Source organism: Penicillium verrucosum, assembly GCF_028828655.1.
Source record: "Penicillium verrucosum strain IBT 35672 chromosome Unknown utg000004l_segment0_segment0, whole genome shotgun sequence".
Lineage (NCBI taxonomy): Eukaryota > Fungi > Ascomycota > Eurotiomycetes > Eurotiales > Aspergillaceae > Penicillium > Penicillium verrucosum.
The window spans coordinates 2,154,738-2,171,246 of NW_026643213.1; the positions used below are offsets into that span (position 1 = coordinate 2,154,738).

General features: G+C 48.3%; 8 protein-coding genes across 8 annotated transcripts; 2 read left to right on the plus strand and 6 right to left on the minus strand.

The window, feature by feature from the left end:
* Positions 1–145: 145 nt before the first annotated feature.
* Positions 146–1,544, minus strand: N7516_010203 (LysM peptidoglycan-binding domain-containing protein; the record flags this gene model as incomplete). Its single annotated transcript, XM_057222922.1, has 3 exons — positions 146–1,136; positions 1,260–1,429; positions 1,527–1,544. 3 exons carry the CDS (start codon positions 1,542–1,544, stop codon positions 146–148), a joined length of 1,179 nt encoding a protein of 392 aa, XP_057070143.1.
* A 130-nt stretch (positions 1,545–1,674) lies between these two features.
* On the minus strand, positions 1,675–1,944 carry N7516_010204 (uncharacterized protein; the record flags this gene model as incomplete). Its single annotated transcript, XM_057222923.1, has 1 exon — positions 1,675–1,944. The coding sequence occupies one exon, from the start codon at positions 1,942–1,944 to the stop codon at positions 1,675–1,677; it is 270 nt and encodes an 89-aa protein (XP_057070144.1).
* Positions 1,945–5,010: 3,066 nt separating this feature from the next.
* On the plus strand, positions 5,011–6,283 carry N7516_010205 (NADP-dependent oxidoreductase; the record flags this gene model as incomplete). The annotated part of the gene is made up of 5 exons (XM_057222924.1): positions 5,011–5,186; positions 5,234–5,349; positions 5,406–5,576; positions 5,630–5,761; positions 5,811–6,283. 5 exons carry the CDS (start codon positions 5,011–5,013, stop codon positions 6,281–6,283), a joined length of 1,068 nt encoding a protein of 355 aa, XP_057070145.1.
* A 137-nt stretch (positions 6,284–6,420) lies between these two features.
* On the minus strand, positions 6,421–7,448 carry N7516_010206 (uncharacterized protein; the record flags this gene model as incomplete). The annotated part of the gene is made up of 2 exons (XM_057222925.1): positions 6,421–7,271; positions 7,334–7,448. The coding sequence occupies 2 exons, from the start codon at positions 7,446–7,448 to the stop codon at positions 6,421–6,423; spliced, it is 966 nt and encodes a 321-aa protein (XP_057070146.1).
* Positions 7,449–9,945: 2,497 nt separating this feature from the next.
* N7516_010207 (uncharacterized protein) lies at positions 9,946–11,184 on the minus strand (the record flags this gene model as incomplete). Its single annotated transcript, XM_057222926.1, has 1 exon — positions 9,946–11,184. One exon carries the CDS (start codon positions 11,182–11,184, stop codon positions 9,946–9,948), a length of 1,239 nt encoding a protein of 412 aa, XP_057070147.1.
* Positions 11,185–11,584: 400 nt separating this feature from the next.
* On the plus strand, positions 11,585–12,624 carry N7516_010208 (ATP-dependent Clp protease proteolytic subunit; the record flags this gene model as incomplete). The annotated part of the gene is made up of 5 exons (XM_057222927.1): positions 11,585–11,749; positions 11,815–11,833; positions 11,919–11,944; positions 12,004–12,145; positions 12,203–12,624. 5 exons carry the CDS (start codon positions 11,585–11,587, stop codon positions 12,622–12,624), a joined length of 774 nt encoding a protein of 257 aa, XP_057070148.1.
* Positions 12,625–13,135: 511 nt separating this feature from the next.
* On the minus strand, positions 13,136–14,246 carry N7516_010209 (DSC4 family protein; the record flags this gene model as incomplete). Its single annotated transcript, XM_057222928.1, has 2 exons — positions 13,136–13,946; positions 14,026–14,246. 2 exons carry the CDS (start codon positions 14,244–14,246, stop codon positions 13,136–13,138), a joined length of 1,032 nt encoding a protein of 343 aa, XP_057070149.1.
* A 327-nt stretch (positions 14,247–14,573) lies between these two features.
* Positions 14,574–16,282, minus strand: N7516_010210 (M18 family aminopeptidase; the record flags this gene model as incomplete). Its single annotated transcript, XM_057222929.1, has 6 exons — positions 14,574–15,577; positions 15,624–15,716; positions 15,768–15,903; positions 15,955–16,056; positions 16,109–16,170; positions 16,225–16,282. The coding sequence occupies 6 exons, from the start codon at positions 16,280–16,282 to the stop codon at positions 14,574–14,576; spliced, it is 1,455 nt and encodes a 484-aa protein (XP_057070150.1).
* Positions 16,283–16,509: the final 227 nt, after the last annotated feature.

Sequence of the window (16,509 nt, forward strand, 5' to 3'; positions counted from 1 at the left end):
AGTTTTTGCAGAGCAAGCTCATGCTATATACAAAGAAGGCACCGCCTGAAGGAGGGAAAGAAGGGTAAAAATAGATCCAAAAGATCCTGGGAATCAGTAAAAGCAGACAAATTGATCCAAAAGTAGATCGATCAGAGACTCAAACTTAAGCCTGAATACAGTACTGATATCCGAGCCACAAATCCGAGCACTTCTCGTTGAGGCCAGGGTTCAAGCTGCGGAGATTGGAGAAAGAGATTCCGACAGTTTCGGTCAACTTGGAGCAGAAATCACCGTTTGTGACGGTGTAGTATTTCTGGCATGATGAGCTGGCGTGGGGGTAAAGAGGGGCTGTTCCGGATGATGAGCTGGGGACTGTTGGTGCAGTTGTCGCGGCTGGTGTGGATCTAGTGGTCCAGGATGGGGTGGCGGCGGTCTGCGTGGCCAAGTGCACGTTCACACTGGGGGTCCAGATGGGGACAGGTGCCACGGAAGTGGTCTCGGCCGGTTGGGCGGCCGAGACGGGGGCGGAGGGCGCAGTCTCAGCGGGCTGCTCAACAGCGGTCGAGGATGAGGTCTGGATAGACTCGGCAGGCTCGGCAGGCTCGGTGGGTTGCTCAGCAGCACTTGAGGAAGAGGAGCTGCTTGAGTCATCGTCACCACCGAGGACCGACTCCACGCCGCTAGTAAGAGTTCCAATTGTAGATTCGATACACTCGGTCACGTCGCCGGCCCAGCCACGGACACGGTTGGCGATGTCAGAGGCGTAGCAGTGGGTTGCGCCGCCCTGGCCGAGGTTTCCAGATGAGTCGATGGAGCCAGAGTTGTAGGTGCGGGCGGCCTTGAAGTACTTGGTGGAAGTGCCGCCGCTCTGGGACTCAAAGCACTGCTTGAGACCGTCGCCCTGGGTGGTTCCAGCTGTGCCGTCCTTGATCATCTGCTTGATCATGGAGGAGGGGCAGGGAGTTGTCTTGCTGCCGTCCTTATTGCAGGAGCCCTCGCCAGCGTGGCTCTGCATGAGACCAGTATTCACGACACCGTTGTTGGTGGACTGGACGCGAACGCAGCCCTTGCTTTCTTGCATAATAATTGCAAGGATGAATCGAGGGTCGACACCAGTTTCGCTGGCGACCGACTTAATGCTAGTGTTAATGTCGCTTGTTTCGTCGTCAGAGTTGTCGCATGATGCGGCAATCAGAATTTGGTTGAGACCCCCAACAAAAAAAAAAAAAGTTTAGCTCGGCGCTCTGCTTTTCTTTTCAGATTAATGTACTACTCACAGAGTCTCGTACTCCGACCATTGGCCCAGGGAAGGCCATCCGTCGGAGGGATCACCGTTACCACCCATGACAGCATAGGTGGCAGCAGCGCGACGGTGCAATGAGTGATGGGAGTTCGCGCCATGAGGAATGGCTTGAATGAGAGTAGACAGACTGCCAGCAGCCAGGATCTATGTGCGAAATTAGCGATGGGTGTATGGTTGGTTGGGAGTGGAGCTGTGGACCATGCCGCACTCGACCACCGGTTCATGCGAAGTATAGACATACCAATGAAGGAAAGAACATTTTGATAGAGAGAATGAGGGAGGACGACGAAATTGAAGCGACAAAGAAACGATATAGAACTGTGGAAGAAGCCCTGCTTGCACGGTCGAGGGAAAGAAAAGAAGAAACGGGAAACCGAAAGTATATGTACTCAACCAGTAGCTGTGTGCCCTTTGCCCTTCCTTTCTCGTTTGGTAAAGTGATCAGTCGAGGCCCGCAGCGGAATCGAATTGCGTTCAGAGGTGGCTGTAAAAGTGGTCCAATAGCGGGCTTTGGGCCTTGCGCGGGAGGGTATAGTCCCTCCTGTAAGGGCTGAAACACTGCCCGAGAGGGGACCCAGCCGCTTGGTTAAGGAGCGATTGGCCAGTTTCAGACAGCATGAAGCCCCTGTGAACGAACCTAGTTGGTCCTTCGAGTTCATGATGGCGTTCATTGGCGTTCATCGGCGTTCATTACCCCATTCGTGGGTTGATGATTGGCCCTGTGTGGGGGAGGCTAGGATCATCCATGTGGAACTCCGATGGCGAAGTTCGTCCTTTTTTTCGCCTCCTCTTCTGGCCCTTCCGGGTGGCTGATCAGAGAGAGAGCATTTGAATTCCGGTTGGTTGTGTGTGTGTTGTGTTCCTGAATTTCTCCCCTGGTACCTGGATGATTTATCTCCACAGACACTTCCAGGGGTTGCATGTGACGGGTATCCATGCATTCAGCACTTTATCACTTTTATCACTTCATCACACTTAGACTTGAACTCGAATATTGGAACTAAGAAAGTGGAACCTTTTCTGTTTCACCAAGAAATTAAGACAAACAAAGAGGGGTCGTAATATGTGTAGGGTTGCATCCAAAAGGTTCGAATAACCGACGAGGCGCTGGTGGCTGATTGTGGCCTGTTTTGTCAGGCAGCAAGCCTAACTTGGACTATCCCGGACTGTGGTCTCACTTCAACAAAGACGAATAATTGAGTTATCTTGTATCTTTTTTTATTCGTTTCTTCTAGGATTAATACGGAGTACAACATAGATCATCTCAATTAAACCTACCCCATAGACTCATACCCGGGCTACAGCATTTCGCTCCCATTAGCTTTACCCTTTTACGTTTGCAATGACCACGTCCAACCCTGCAATTATCAACACACAAGTCACACCACAAGACACGAACACGATGTCATGGTGTTATCCATCCAGTGGGGGCGATTAACCTGCTTTGGGACAGGCTCACCGGGAGAATAAAAGTTCTTTTAACCATATGAACGCGTACTTCTCCGCCTAACCTAGCCTACAATAGAAGGTCAAAGAAGATCACCGTTATTCATTTCTTCTTCTCTTTCACTTTTACCTTGGGAGAGTTTATGTTGTACATTTATTCTCCGTCCTTTTTACTCCGTACTCTTCAGAGTGATCATGGATCTATGATCTATCAATGATTTCGGTCGGATTGACCGCCTCCAGTGCCCAGCCTTCATCGCGAATGTAGCTTCGGACTTCCGAGGCTGATTCATGCAATTCAATGTGATTCTTATGCACAGGAAGCACACCAGTGATTGACTGAAGACCTATAATATACTCCCCTACCTAACCAAAAAGCTAGGACATGAGGCCAGCCACCAGCCATCAATGATCTACATACGGAGTACTATGATTGCTTGTAACTATTCCATATGTTGTACTTCGTAGCGCTTTCACATTGCAACTACGATCGACCTTTTTAAAATCACCTCATCTTAGAGATTGCTACCATATCAAGGGTCCAAATTTAAACCTTAACTCGCTGACCAAGCAACCCCCGAAGCTGGCCTGCAATGACCTGCAAGAAACCTTGAATATTTGTACGGAGTATGTTTGACCGCATTCAGAAAATACTCTGGAGTAATTTATACTCGAAAATGTATAGATTTGGTTGAGATATACGAACAAACGGCCACCTGATCTCCGAAATGAGCGCTGCCAGCTCCGTCTTGGCTTAGTCTGTTGTAGAATCTAGAAACGCCAAGACATGGGGAATACAGCTGGCATCCGACGCTGTTAAACATTTGGATCCCAATCACTACTCCGTCCACGTGGTCACTCGTTGTACAAGAAGCTAATTGTCACTGTTGTTTTATACACGAATATACTTTGTGTTTTCAAGATAGATCTGCTAATATTATTTCAACAAATTACTCAAAGTACGTACTTCAAACAGAATATCAAACATAATTTTATAAGAGACAATTTGGTCTTGAAATCTCATCTACACTACTCCGTACGCGCAGCCGAAATCAATATACCAGCCGATACTTATTTCAGGGGCGTCTTGGACTTCATAGTCCCTCGTGAAAACCCATGATCGTCACCTGCAACATTGGCTAGACTTTACAGCCATCTTTTCAATTCAAATGATCAGCCCGAACATCCTCATATAACCCAGCCCCTGAGAATCCCAACCCCTTTCTCCCATCGATGATGTATAACGTACAATATAAGGAGAAGCCTGACATCATACGGACAATGTCTGTACGGGAGTACAAATGGAGAGTTCAAAATCCTCTTGGCACAGGGACCGATCAACGAGTCGCCATTGTCAGGTTATCTACCTTGGGTGGCGCAAGGCTCGTACTCGAAAAGCTTTATGAAAATTAACATTGTATCTTCAAACTTTCCACGGGTCTTTTAAGCTAAGTTATAAATAAGAAGAACATTTCTACGTTGTATAGCTTTATATATCGCTCAGATGGTAGTTTGGATACTAAAGAAACTAGAGAAAAATGCAATAATTATACAACTACAGTAGATTCGTATGTTTGTATTCTTTGGGGCCTATTATGGGCCCGAATGGACTTTGTGGGCTTTCATTCTGGGCCCAAAACCCAGCGGTTTGAGTTGGGTTGGGCTTTGGGCTTTGTGGGCTAGAGGTCTAGTATATACATAGGTCAACACATATCTTTGCGCGAATCTAATTTTTGAAATTGCACCACGCCGCCTTAGGCTACGGTTTTCATTTTAACTATAAGTTAAATCTAATTTCTGGCTCTATCTATTAGTACTAATTTTATATTGGTAGCAATTATGGTAGCGCTAGGAAGTTGATAATTGTCAATCTATCTAAGACACCTCTTGGCGGCCTGAGGCTGAGAAGTAATGCAAACCCCGCAAACCTGCTTTAAATATTAATACAAACAATTCTTCTACTGCCGTGATACGAATTGTGTAGAAAAATTGTTGCCGTTGCCTGTGCGGCTCTTGGCATTAAGTACACCCATGAACCAAAAATGTCTAAAACCTCTTCCCACACTATTGATAAGTAAGGATATCTCGAAGATTCTGTGTTGATTAAATCTCTGCGACTTGCTATCGTAAAAGAATTGATCGAAACCGGTGGCTTGGCATGGCCGGATAGATAGTTCACCCGTTGCTGAACTATGACTTCAACCTTCAACCGATTTATATAGTGTGGTCACGACCCTCATTTTAGCATTTTCATATTTCGCTGAAAGTTTCAACCTGAGATGTTGTCCTTGAACATTTCATCATACTCGAAACCATCGGGGTACCGGGTTTCTGAGTTGGCCAAGCCGGAGCTCAGTGATCCAAAAGATGTGATCATTAAGGTTCATGCGGCGAGCATCAATCCAATCGACGTGAAGAAAGCCGATGGGATGCTGAAATTGGCGGTGAAAGACTCGTATGTGATTCCATATACATTGCAAAGATCGTACCTGACATAAATAGCTTCCCGTACAAAATCGGCTATGACTGTGCCGGTATAGTGATGGAGGTTGGGTCGGATGTAACGCGGTTCCAAGTCGGAGATGAAGTCTATACTAGACTACCGGAGATTTCTCGAGGTATGTGCAGCTCCGACGGTCATACGGGTAGGTCACCACTGACATTCAATCACTAGGATCCTGCAGTGAATTTGTCAGATGTGTAGAGAAATACATTGCCCTGAAGCCCCCATCATTATCATTCGAGGATGCAGCTTCAATTCCTCTGGCAGCAATGACTGCACTTCAAGCACTCAGAAAATACAAAGGAGAACTGGCTGGAAAGACCGTCCTTGTGCCCGCCGGCTGTATGTTGCTTTTGTCCTGCAAACTGTTGTGTATGAGTCTAACATGACGAAAGTGAGTGGGACAGGTCTGTTTGCATGCCAATTGGCAAAGAATGTCTTCCATGCAGGCAATGTCATCACCACAGTTTCGACCTCAAAGGTGGAAAAGGTCAACGAGCTCCTAGGCGAAGGAACGGTGGATGAGAGTAAGAACTCAAATTCCGCGCGAGTAAACTTTTGCTTACACACTTACAGTAATTGACTACACGAAATCTGACCCAAGACAGGTCATCAAGTCTGGCTCTGTGGACTTCCTCTTCGACACAGTTGGTTCTGCAATGGAGTACCTCTGCCTAATGAAACCCAAATCTGGACGTATCGTGTCGGTTGCGACCATGCCATCGGGCAACCAGCTCCAGGAATCCTCAATGAACGATCTGCCCAATAAGCAGAACATCCCCATTGTTTTACGAATGGCACTTAATACTTTTGATTCTGTCCGTAAACTGAGAGCATGGCGGTATGGTGTCGAGTATTCATATATGTTCCTGGAATCGAGTGGTCAAGATCTGGACGAGTTAAGAAATCATGTTGAGGAACACAGGTTGAGAACGGTGGTTGGAAATAATGTTGAGCTGTATGATATTGAAGCAGTGCGATCAGCGTGCCAGATTGTTTACAGTGGGAAGGGAGGTCTCGGGAAGGTGGTTGTCAGAGTTGCTAAGTAGTTCATAGCTTTTTTTTTTCTCTCTCTTTTATTTTAACGCGATAAAAATAATTCGACTATATAATCAACTGGCAATCTGGGTTAAATCATGCACTAGCCTATGCAAGAAACAATCAAGAGGTAAATACACGAATCTGATCACAGATTGGCCTTGGTAAGCTCCAACTCAGTCCACTCCCACAAGCGCTTCCCCATATCCTCATTGCACGCCCATTTGTTTCGACGTTTCAAAATTCCAACAGGCACATAATATCCTCCATTTGTGAGCTCCTCCTTATTTGCACCAGCAGCCGCCCACAGCGAGTTATACGCGCCCTGGCGCACTGTTGATCCAGAGAAACGCAAAATCTTCGAGCTCAAAGCAGCAATCAGATATTGCGAATTCAGAGGGCCATACAAGTTTGTTACGATAATACCTGGATGGACAGCCACCGACGTTATTGACGGGTACCTTCTGCCGAGTTCCGCTGCGAAGAGAATATTGGCAGCCTTCGACGCTCCGTACCGAGCAAGCGTGTTGACCTTCTTGAGCTTCTTTTGATCCATAATTTTCTCGGATGCCGGCGCGAAATTATGTCCCACAGAAGCGAGCGATACGACGCGGACATCCGAGTCAGGTTCTTCAGCCGTCTTGAGCAGTATTGGCAGCAGCAATTTGGTAAGATAGAAGTGCCCGGTGTGATTCGTGCCAAGTTGGATCTCATGGCCCATTTCGGTCTCGCCAGGTGGGAGAGCCATCACACCAGCGTTGAGGATTAGGATATCGAGGCGGGACAATTGGGCGTTCACTTTCTCCGCTGCGTTCTTGATCGATTTACCTATCGTCAAGTCCAACGGTATCCAGCTGATTTCGACGTCGTTTGAAACGGATAATTTTACCGACTTGATGGCTTCTTCTGCCTTTGCTTCTGAACGCGCGCCGAGGAAGATCTTCTTCGGATTGTGCTTGGCCAGTTGGAGGACTGTTTCTTTGCCCAAACCTGCATTTCCTGTGTAGGTGTATAGCGTCAGATGTGGTATTAATGCCCCGTTGATATACGGTTTAACCCACCGCCCGTGACCAAGATGACCTTCCCGGCCAGATCTGGAATATCATTTTCAGGTGTGAAGTTTACTGCACCCGCGTAGCTGATTGCGTCTATGGCAGCTATAACCCATCCAGACATTTTGGTGAGAGGTAGGCAATATTGGGGTTTTAAGTTGTGTTCGATGCTGAGTTGCTTAAGCGCCGATGCTAGCAGACTTGATATATGTGCCGAGATCAATGTATCTCCCCGAGCTAAACTAATAATTCCAAGGCCTCCGAAGGTACACCCCCTGTGAACTACATTCAATGAAGTCACTCGAAGAGCCTTATAGGGCTGACTAAATGTCTAGGTAGATACATATCAGCACTTCCTTCCCACGCCCCAGCTTTCGACATCATCATTATTAACGCTCTATCCACTCCAGATAGCAACAACAGCCACGTTATGGTAATCTATTTTCATTATATTTATTATGCTGTGCTGCTGACTACGTGATCTGAACATGTTAAAATGCAAAGCCATACCTCTGAGTCATATAAACAAGTTGAAAAAAGTTTACCTCTGAGTTATACCATCCCTAGTTGGGTATGGGGTCATACCCTGGAGAAAAAGGGAGATAATGTCATGACACGCACTATATATAACGGAGCCTGGACTATCTGAGCGTAATGCTCAGATATAGTGGTCTTTTGGCCTAGTTTGTAACTCGCCAGTCCAGGGGCAGGTTGTAACAGCTGCTTCAGTTTGTGATCCAACATCCTGAATGACTCCTGCCTCATCCTCTTATCCTGAAGTCGCAACCCTACCATGGCATAATTTTGCCTCGTGTCACCTTTCCGTCATACTCACAAAGCTTTAAACTGGCTTGCTCTCTCCAGTGCCGTTTGAGTAGGTGGGACTCGGCAATCGGGGTGGCATCAATGACATCCTCACTGTACGGCTGGAAGATTAAGGGAAGACAAGGATGATGTATTGTTCTAGCTATGCCGGTCCTACTAGAAGGGGCCCGCCCGTACAGTCAAGTGATATCGCCTGACCGACAGTGAAACTCACTGGACAATAAAGTCTCGGACTTCAGAGCCAAGGGTGACGATTTCCTCTGGGTCTATGGGATCGGAAGTGGGTGGGCTACCTCCCGCTTCTTGAGAGCCAACAGTCGTCGGTGGGCATATGGGACAGGAGGGGAGAACTGGGAACATCCAATATAAATCAGTATAGGCAAGAAACAGAATCCAGGATGATAGAATTACCCAGGCTGGAGAGGTCTTTTCCTGGGTTGGGTCGTAGAAATTGCGGAAGGGACAGTCACTCAGCGGGTGACCGATTTGGCCACATACGGCGCTTGGCTGCCTGTGGTCATACGCAGATGAAGTCAGTTCACAGATCAAAGTGAACCATGTCTGTGTATTGAAGTCTGTATTGCAGTGTATCCAGATGGATATGGGACACCGAAGAAGACTTTTATCAAAGCCATTAGCTATTTTATTCATGAATTTGAACAACATGTGAGGTCCGACATTACCTTGTTCATATAGTTTTGCGTTGTAGCAAATGAAAATCAAGTGAAAGAAGGTCAATAGTTATGAAGAAGCTCATCAGTTCACTTTCACTTCTGTCTTCGGTCAAATAAATGATGTATGAGTGAAGGGGCCTACCCGTAGTCCTTGTCGCCTATACCGGGGATGATAAGCAGAAGGATAACGATGCTTTGCCATTCGGTTAAGGCCGAATGCCCATCAGATGATGTTACAGGTCATTTCTTGCAATCAAAGAGGTCTGAACAGTTCAGTTTTGACCGCTAAAATATCTCTGGGGTCATGAGCTTGAGAATTCCACTATGTGTGGGGTGCTCTTCTTATAGGCTCACCGGGAGGTTTCTGACTGATATGCAAAGAATGATTGACGAGAGTCGAAAGTCCAACCATAGTGTTGGCATTTTTCGGCTCCAGGTGATTGCACGGTGCTTAGGCCATGGCAAAGTTCAAAGCCTTTGTCGCAGCCCTGGAGGGAGACAATGATTGTGCATGTCCAAACTATGAGGGCTCTAACAAGCCTTGAGGGGCTGCTTCGATACTATATAGAGATATATATAAATATAGGTATTTGATGATAATGAGCAGAGGGAGAGAGGCAGGCCAGTAGAATTTCTAAGAATCTGGTGGGAATGGCCTTATCTATATGAGTTGGGCTGAAATGAAGACCTGATCTGTAAGGCAAAAACGCAGGCAAAGCAAACATTGACTCTGCAGGAGTTGAAGGCATAGCAGTGCAACCTTTAGACGCAGGTCTCATACGAGATAGGATTATTGGCAACTAATCCAAGAATAAAAGTGGAAGTGGACATTAATGTGGACATTAATGTAGACACGCACTCATCACTGCGGCCCTCAACGGCTCTTCTCATTGTAATTCTAGCTGCTCCTGGCATAATTGTTACGCTAACCCTTTGGATTGACTTTCCATCTCGCTATATTCTTGCCCAAAGCAATGCATGCGATTCTCGGTCACATCGATTTGGGCTCCATCTCGACATGATCTCTATAACTGTGGCCTGACAGATCGGTATAATTCCCACAACACCAGCATCGAAGGAATGAGTAAGTGAATCGTTTTATTATTTGATTATACAGCGGTTTCATTTCTCTGTTGGATCAACACCCCCAAGGAGGCGTTTGATTTTCCAGAGGGATATCATCGCATCAATACCGAGCTGGTCCTCTGGTCTGAAGAACAGCGCAGTGTGTTGGAACTGACCGTGAGATTCACGGAGCTTTTTGATATCAGTCGGAGAAAAAAGCACCGACAGATCAAACACAGGAACTTTCGAGCCAGTTTGCGTGAGAGCCACCGAGTCCAAAGAGCCACTCGACTGGGACTTATGATTGGCAGCCGCAGAATTCTCTGAGCCAAGAAGCAGGACTCCACCACATTCCATACGATCAAATCGCCCCAGACTTCCCAGGGCTTCCTTCAGCGCAGCATCCGAGTACTCGGGCAGATCCAGACCCCTCCAGACTCCATTGGAGGTGCCGACGCGCTTATATTTCTCGAGGACTGCACCTAGCTTCTTAACAACGACATCCCTCGTACTCCGCAACATAAACTCCGGCGTATCCTCCGACCAGGTGATTCTTTTCTCTTCATGGGCCGTCACAGGGCCCTGGGGGTGCTTCCATCGGAATGGTAACAGGCGCATAATCGGTGGTCTTTTCCCGCCCTTCTTGGAGAGCGGCACTGAAATAGATTGAATAAGTGGAAGAAGCTCAGAAATGCGAAGCACAAGCTGGCGTCCAGTCTGCTTGTCTAGGGATGTTGGGATTGGTGATACATCCTCTTCCTGGCATTGTTTCTCAATGTCTGGGATTCCTAGTTTGCCTGGGATGGTTGGATCTGGTGATGAACCGAGCTTCTTGGTCTTATTGTTTTGCAGCGAGTCCTGCAGCAGACCGACAGGCATCATATGAAGCTGGTCTGAATCTGGTTGTCTAACAAGTCCCCAAGTCCCCATAAGAGCAGATGGAAGTCGTGCACCAGTTACAGAGCACATACGTGCCGGGGAAGCTAGCATCAGGGCCCATGGGTTCTTGAGCAGGTTGGCTTCCTCCTGTGTCGTGGGGCGTCTCTTGCGATTCTTCTCGGTCCCAGAGCGAGGATGTGTGAGGAGAGGAGACTGCGGAAGCCTCTGCGAAGGAGGCACGGAGTTCGGATTGGAGTTGTCTGTCTTTGTTCCCAAAGTAATTTCAGTCACTGGGTCCGTTTGTCGCGAGGTCGAGATGCCTCGACTAGCTGCCTGAACCTGCGATGTCGCTAGTAGTTGTCGGAAGGCACTCAGGCGCCATCTTGCATACGGGATCCGTGTGCCCACACACTCCATTGTTTGGATGGTTGGGAGAACAGAGCTGATGGTGAGTCGAGTTCAGTTCAGGGCGGAAAAGATGATCTCGGAGCTGTTGCAGGAGCCAATCGGAGCCCCTTATTTGCGGAGAAGTTGCTGATCGTGCCGAATAGCGTTGAAGGGGGGCAATGCGACCTAATTGGGGGTCTCGGATACAATATCAAAAATTTCCTCCAGAAAAATGCTATTCTCCAGAGAAAGTTAGTACTAGTAGACCATCCATCGCCGGCATTGTTGCTGCCGCCCAGGTGTTCACCTTAGCTGCTTATCTTAGCGCCTCTCTTATCGCATCGGACGGTTCACCGTCCAGGGTCTCCGGATTCCGACTTTGTATTTCCAACTCCATACAACTACAGATCGCATTTGCATATATTTGAGGATGCTTTCAAGAGCTTCTGTGCGCCAGCTAGGGCGGTCTATCCAGAATTCCCCCGTTGCTATCACCCGGCCCGCCGCCTTATTCGCACGATGCTTTTCGAACCAAGGACCGTCTGCGCAGCCCCCGCGGAGTTGGACGCCGACGCCATTCGTGACAGAGACAGTGGTATGTTTGATCCATATATCGAAACAAAAAGTACTCAATGCGCATATACTGATTACTTTGAATAGGGAGGCAGCTGGCACACTTGTATGTTGCGCCATTGCACTCATCACCGGAGCTTGCATATGACCCAAAACATGATCAACCTACTAACCTGCATCGCGTACGACAGACGATATCTTTTCTCGATTAATGAAGGTAACTAGATACAGGAGGACAGTTCCCCCGCAACCTACCCATGCTAATCAAGCCTCCAGGAACGCATCATCTGCCTCAACGGCCAAGTCGACGACACCCTCTCCGCATCGATAGTCGCACAACTCCTCTTCCTCGAAGCCGATAACCCTGCCAAACCAATTCACCTTTACATCAACTCCCCAGGAGGCTCAGTAACAGCCGGTACGTGGACCTACCCCAACCGCTATCACCGACCTATACTGATGAACAATTCCACAGGCCTCGCGATCTACGATACAATGACATATATCGCCTCTCCCGTGAGCACAATCTGCGTTGGTCAAGCAGCATCAATGGGCTCTCTTCTTCTTGCCGGCGGCGAAGCAGGCAAGCGCTACTGTCTCCCGCACTCCTCGATCATGGTACACCAGCCTTCGGGCGGCTACTTCGGACAGGCGTCCGACATCGCTATCCATGCAAAAGAGATTCTGCGCGTGCGCACTCAGCTCAATGAGATCTACCGACGCCATCTTACTAGCAAGAAGCAGTTGTCCCTAGATGATATTGAGAAGCTTATGGAGCGCGATTACTTCATGGGTGCTGATGAGGCGCTCGAGTTGGGTGTTATTGATGAGATTCTGGACCGTAGAGTCCAGGGGAAGGAGGGTTCTGGGGAAGAGGCTAAGCCTCCTACTGCATAAATTCCACAATGTGTCTATGATGCTTTGGTATATACAAGGGGTTTTGGTGTCTCCTGTCTAGCCATAGGACTTTATCAGTTGCATTGCAGAATTGTGTGTTAATAAAATCGACCATGATCACCTTCTGTCACTTACTTCGGGGATTTTCGTAATTTTGGTTCTGGATGCTGCTGTGATATATCTGAATTCAAGGCAACCTTCTAACTGAAGGAGTAAGCGCTTTTCTCGCAAGGACCAAGTTTCTAGCATCATAGGCCTATGGATATCATAGATTTCAGAGTTAGGGTCGAGATCTGACATTGAACAAGGTGATTTCTATGAATGTGTGATGATTCTGATGTGGCTCTGATTGCCCTAATATCGGGTAAACCCATTAAGAAAGATGGGATATGTTGATAGTATATATGAACCGAACAAAACAACCTGAAGGTATGGCATTGAAAGGTTTGTTCGTGGGAATTTACTAGTACATATATATAGTTTACCGCAGGAGCTGGAATATAGATTTGCATCATGTTGTATTCGCACGCTCTATGCGACCATTAGTCCCAACCTGGAGACCAAAGCGCTGCCGGAGAAACGTTGCCGTCTCGGGGGACGGCACAAAGCCGGACGTTGGCCGTGCCGCGGCATTTGAGTGGCGCCATTGGTCACGAATTGTACCTAGGAGGCTCATGTTGACAATGACAGCCTCACCAGCCGCGAATGTATCCATCGGGTGCTCACCCCGAGCACCACTGCCAGATTCAGGGTCGGCCGGGTCGGCCAAGAGCGTCGTGCGCTCTTCTTCAACCTCTTCATCGACGAAGCTACTGTGATGTGAATCGGAATTATGATGGGCGGGGGACATTGTTTCCTCCCCATCCTCTTGCCGTATAATGCCACGCTCCTCGGCATCATGGTCCTGTGGCTGGGACTCCTCCGCATCTGGGCCTGTCTCTGTGGTTGTCTCTGTGACTGTATCTGAATTCGGCGTTGTAGGCGCTGGTACGGGGGTTCCATTAGTCTTCACCCGCTCGATAATCAAGGCCAGCATGATGATATCGATTAGAAAGATTAAAAGGTCGAACGAGAGAAGCCGGTAAACAGAGACGGGAGCCTGCCCGATGAAGTCGATGAACAGTCCCCCATGTAGATAGCCGCGTGTTTCCTCGCCAGCTTCGGGATGAATCAGGAAGGCATGGAAGACCATGCAGATGAGGTTACTGCCGAGGATGGCGCCCACATACGGCTGATTGCGTGTAGGTTCAAAGGGGGATGCTTTTGGTGTGAAGAAGATCAATTCGACGATGGCACGTATGGCAAATAAGACAATCGAGCAGCTAGACGGACAGAAACAGATGTTAGGGGTCTGTCGTGGGTGGAAAGACGGTTGAAGATCATGGTTGGAGTTGGACTTACTCCATGTAATACAGGGCGGAGAGTTGACAATAAACTAATATGTCGAGATCGCGCAACAATCGATCAATGAAGGCGACTTTGGCGGTCGACTTGACTTTCTTCACACGCGCGTTTTGGCTGCTGGGCGTGCCTGTTGGCTGTGGGGGTTCCGCATCGTCATAGGATATGCCGGACACGTCAGCGATGTATTCCGCATCCCGATAGGCATCAACGTCTGTCATAGAGGGTCATGAGGGCTTGAACAGTATGCAACAAACGGGATATAAGGAGTCGAGGTGGAGACTCCCCGTGCTTTGGCGGCTGGGGTAACTATGGATGGGTTGTTGGAGACGGAGATGTGTCGAGGCGGACTTTCCTCGGTCCGGACCACGTGCTTCTCCCAAGGTACATGCACAGCATGTTTCTGTTTTATTTTAAGATGTTCTGGTATTATGTATGTTGTAACATCAATTCAGCACTTTAATGCTTTAAAATTGGATACTATGGAATGCTACCCCGTTTGAATGTAGCTTATTGTTTGTACCACTTCATACATATTCCTGGTAAGCTTAATCCACAAGGATCGTCTTCGACAGCTCTGAGTAATGCTTGAAGAACCCAGTGAACAGACGAATGGCATGGGCAACATCATAGGTGCCGCCTGTTTCACGGATACTGTGCATGCTGAGCTGGGGATTGCCCAGATCCAATGTCCGCGCACCCAGTGCAGCAGACAACATCGGGCCAATGGTGCTGCCACAGCTGGAGTCATTACGAACCACAAAGAGCTGGAGAGGAACGTGCTCACCAGTCTCCTTGGTGGTCTTGCGCGCAATCTCCTCAAGGAGAACGATTCCAGGGGAATTTGTTGCATAGCGAGCGTTGGCGTTAATCTTAATCACCGGGCCCTTGTTCATCTCCGGCTTGTGGTCCGACTCGTACTTGCCCGCATAGTTGGGGTTGACCGAGTGAGCCATGTCGGCGGAGACAAGGAAGGAGGTGGACAGAGTTTGCTCATAGGCAGTTGACAAGTCAGTGCTCTTGGAGGAGGACGGGAGGACGGACAGACGGCGAATAATCGACGGAAGCACGTTCGAGTCCGCACCCTGTGCTGTGCGGCTTCCGATTTCCTCGTGGTCAAACAAGGCAATCAGGCGGATCGCATCTTCGTTATCGAGGGCTGATTGCTCGGCCACAGAGTCAATCAGACCAACTGTAGCACAGAAAGTGCTGTTCAGGTTGTCTAGGCGAGGAGAAAAGATGAGTTCCTCCAGCATACCACCAAGACAGGACTTCTGAGTGTCGAATAGAATCATTTCGAAATCTAGAATATCGCTTGGATTGACACCAGCCTCCGCAGCAATAAGGTCAACAAAATGAGAGTGATGACGTTCCGTGACAGATTTCAAAGGTGAGAACCCCGCACCCTCGTCTGTATTAGGGGTGTCGGTTCCCCCATTGCGGTTGAGTTCTGCAGCAACAAGGCCAGCGATAGGAAACAGCTGTGTTTCCTTGTTGAATGCAAAGTTCTCCTGGCGGTCCAGATGGATAGCCAGTGTTGGAATACGGAGGACTAACCTGTTAGCAAGGCACATTTATTGGGTCAACATAAAACATACTGGGGCGGTCAATCTTGACCAGTTTCTGCACAATAGAACCATCGCTTTCACGAGTCATAACCCGGCCAGCGACACCCAGATCACGGTCAAACCCTGGATGGAATTAGCGATGGTGATAGTTTGAGGGTAATCAATGGCACGCACAAGTGTGCCAGATGCCTCCACCGTAGGTCTCAACACCGACCTGGACGAAACCTTCCCCGCTCTTCTTGCTAACGGGCTTGACCCTCAACACCGGAGAGTCGGTGTGGGCACCGATCATAGAGATGGCATTGCCCGGCTATATCCATGAATTAAAGATTGTTTATTCAATTCCGCAATCGGTACATACCTGCCATTGCTTGCCAATCGCAAATGCCACGAGGGTAGTAGTGTTGCGAGTCAAGTAGTACTTGCCTCCCGGTTGACAGGTTGACGCCCAAGAGTCTCTCTCCTATTGATGGATGAGCCACATTCTTACCACTCCGGGTTTAGTTTGAACAGACCTTAATTTCTTGGAACCCAGCCTTAGTGAGAAGCTGCTTGGCCTCGTGGACGGCATGGAAAGCTGTAGATAAGACAAATCAGCGACATCCCACGTCATCGGATGGGGACTCCATACGGGTAGGAGCAGAATTCACAAAGGACAAGAAGTCCAGAGCAGGTTGCTTGGCAGCCATTGTAGAATAACGTTGAGAACAACCAATAATATCAGGACAAAGACGCCTGAGGACCATTGCAGGGGGAGCACAAAGAAAGAAAGTTGGGCTTTTGCCGGAGGTTTGATTGGTTTGGCGGTGACTGCGGATGGCAATGTCACGTAACAAAGCCACTGAAACTAGACGACACCGGTAGTCTCAGAACTATTTCAGGTAATCGGATAGAGATTGTAGGATACATTTCATTT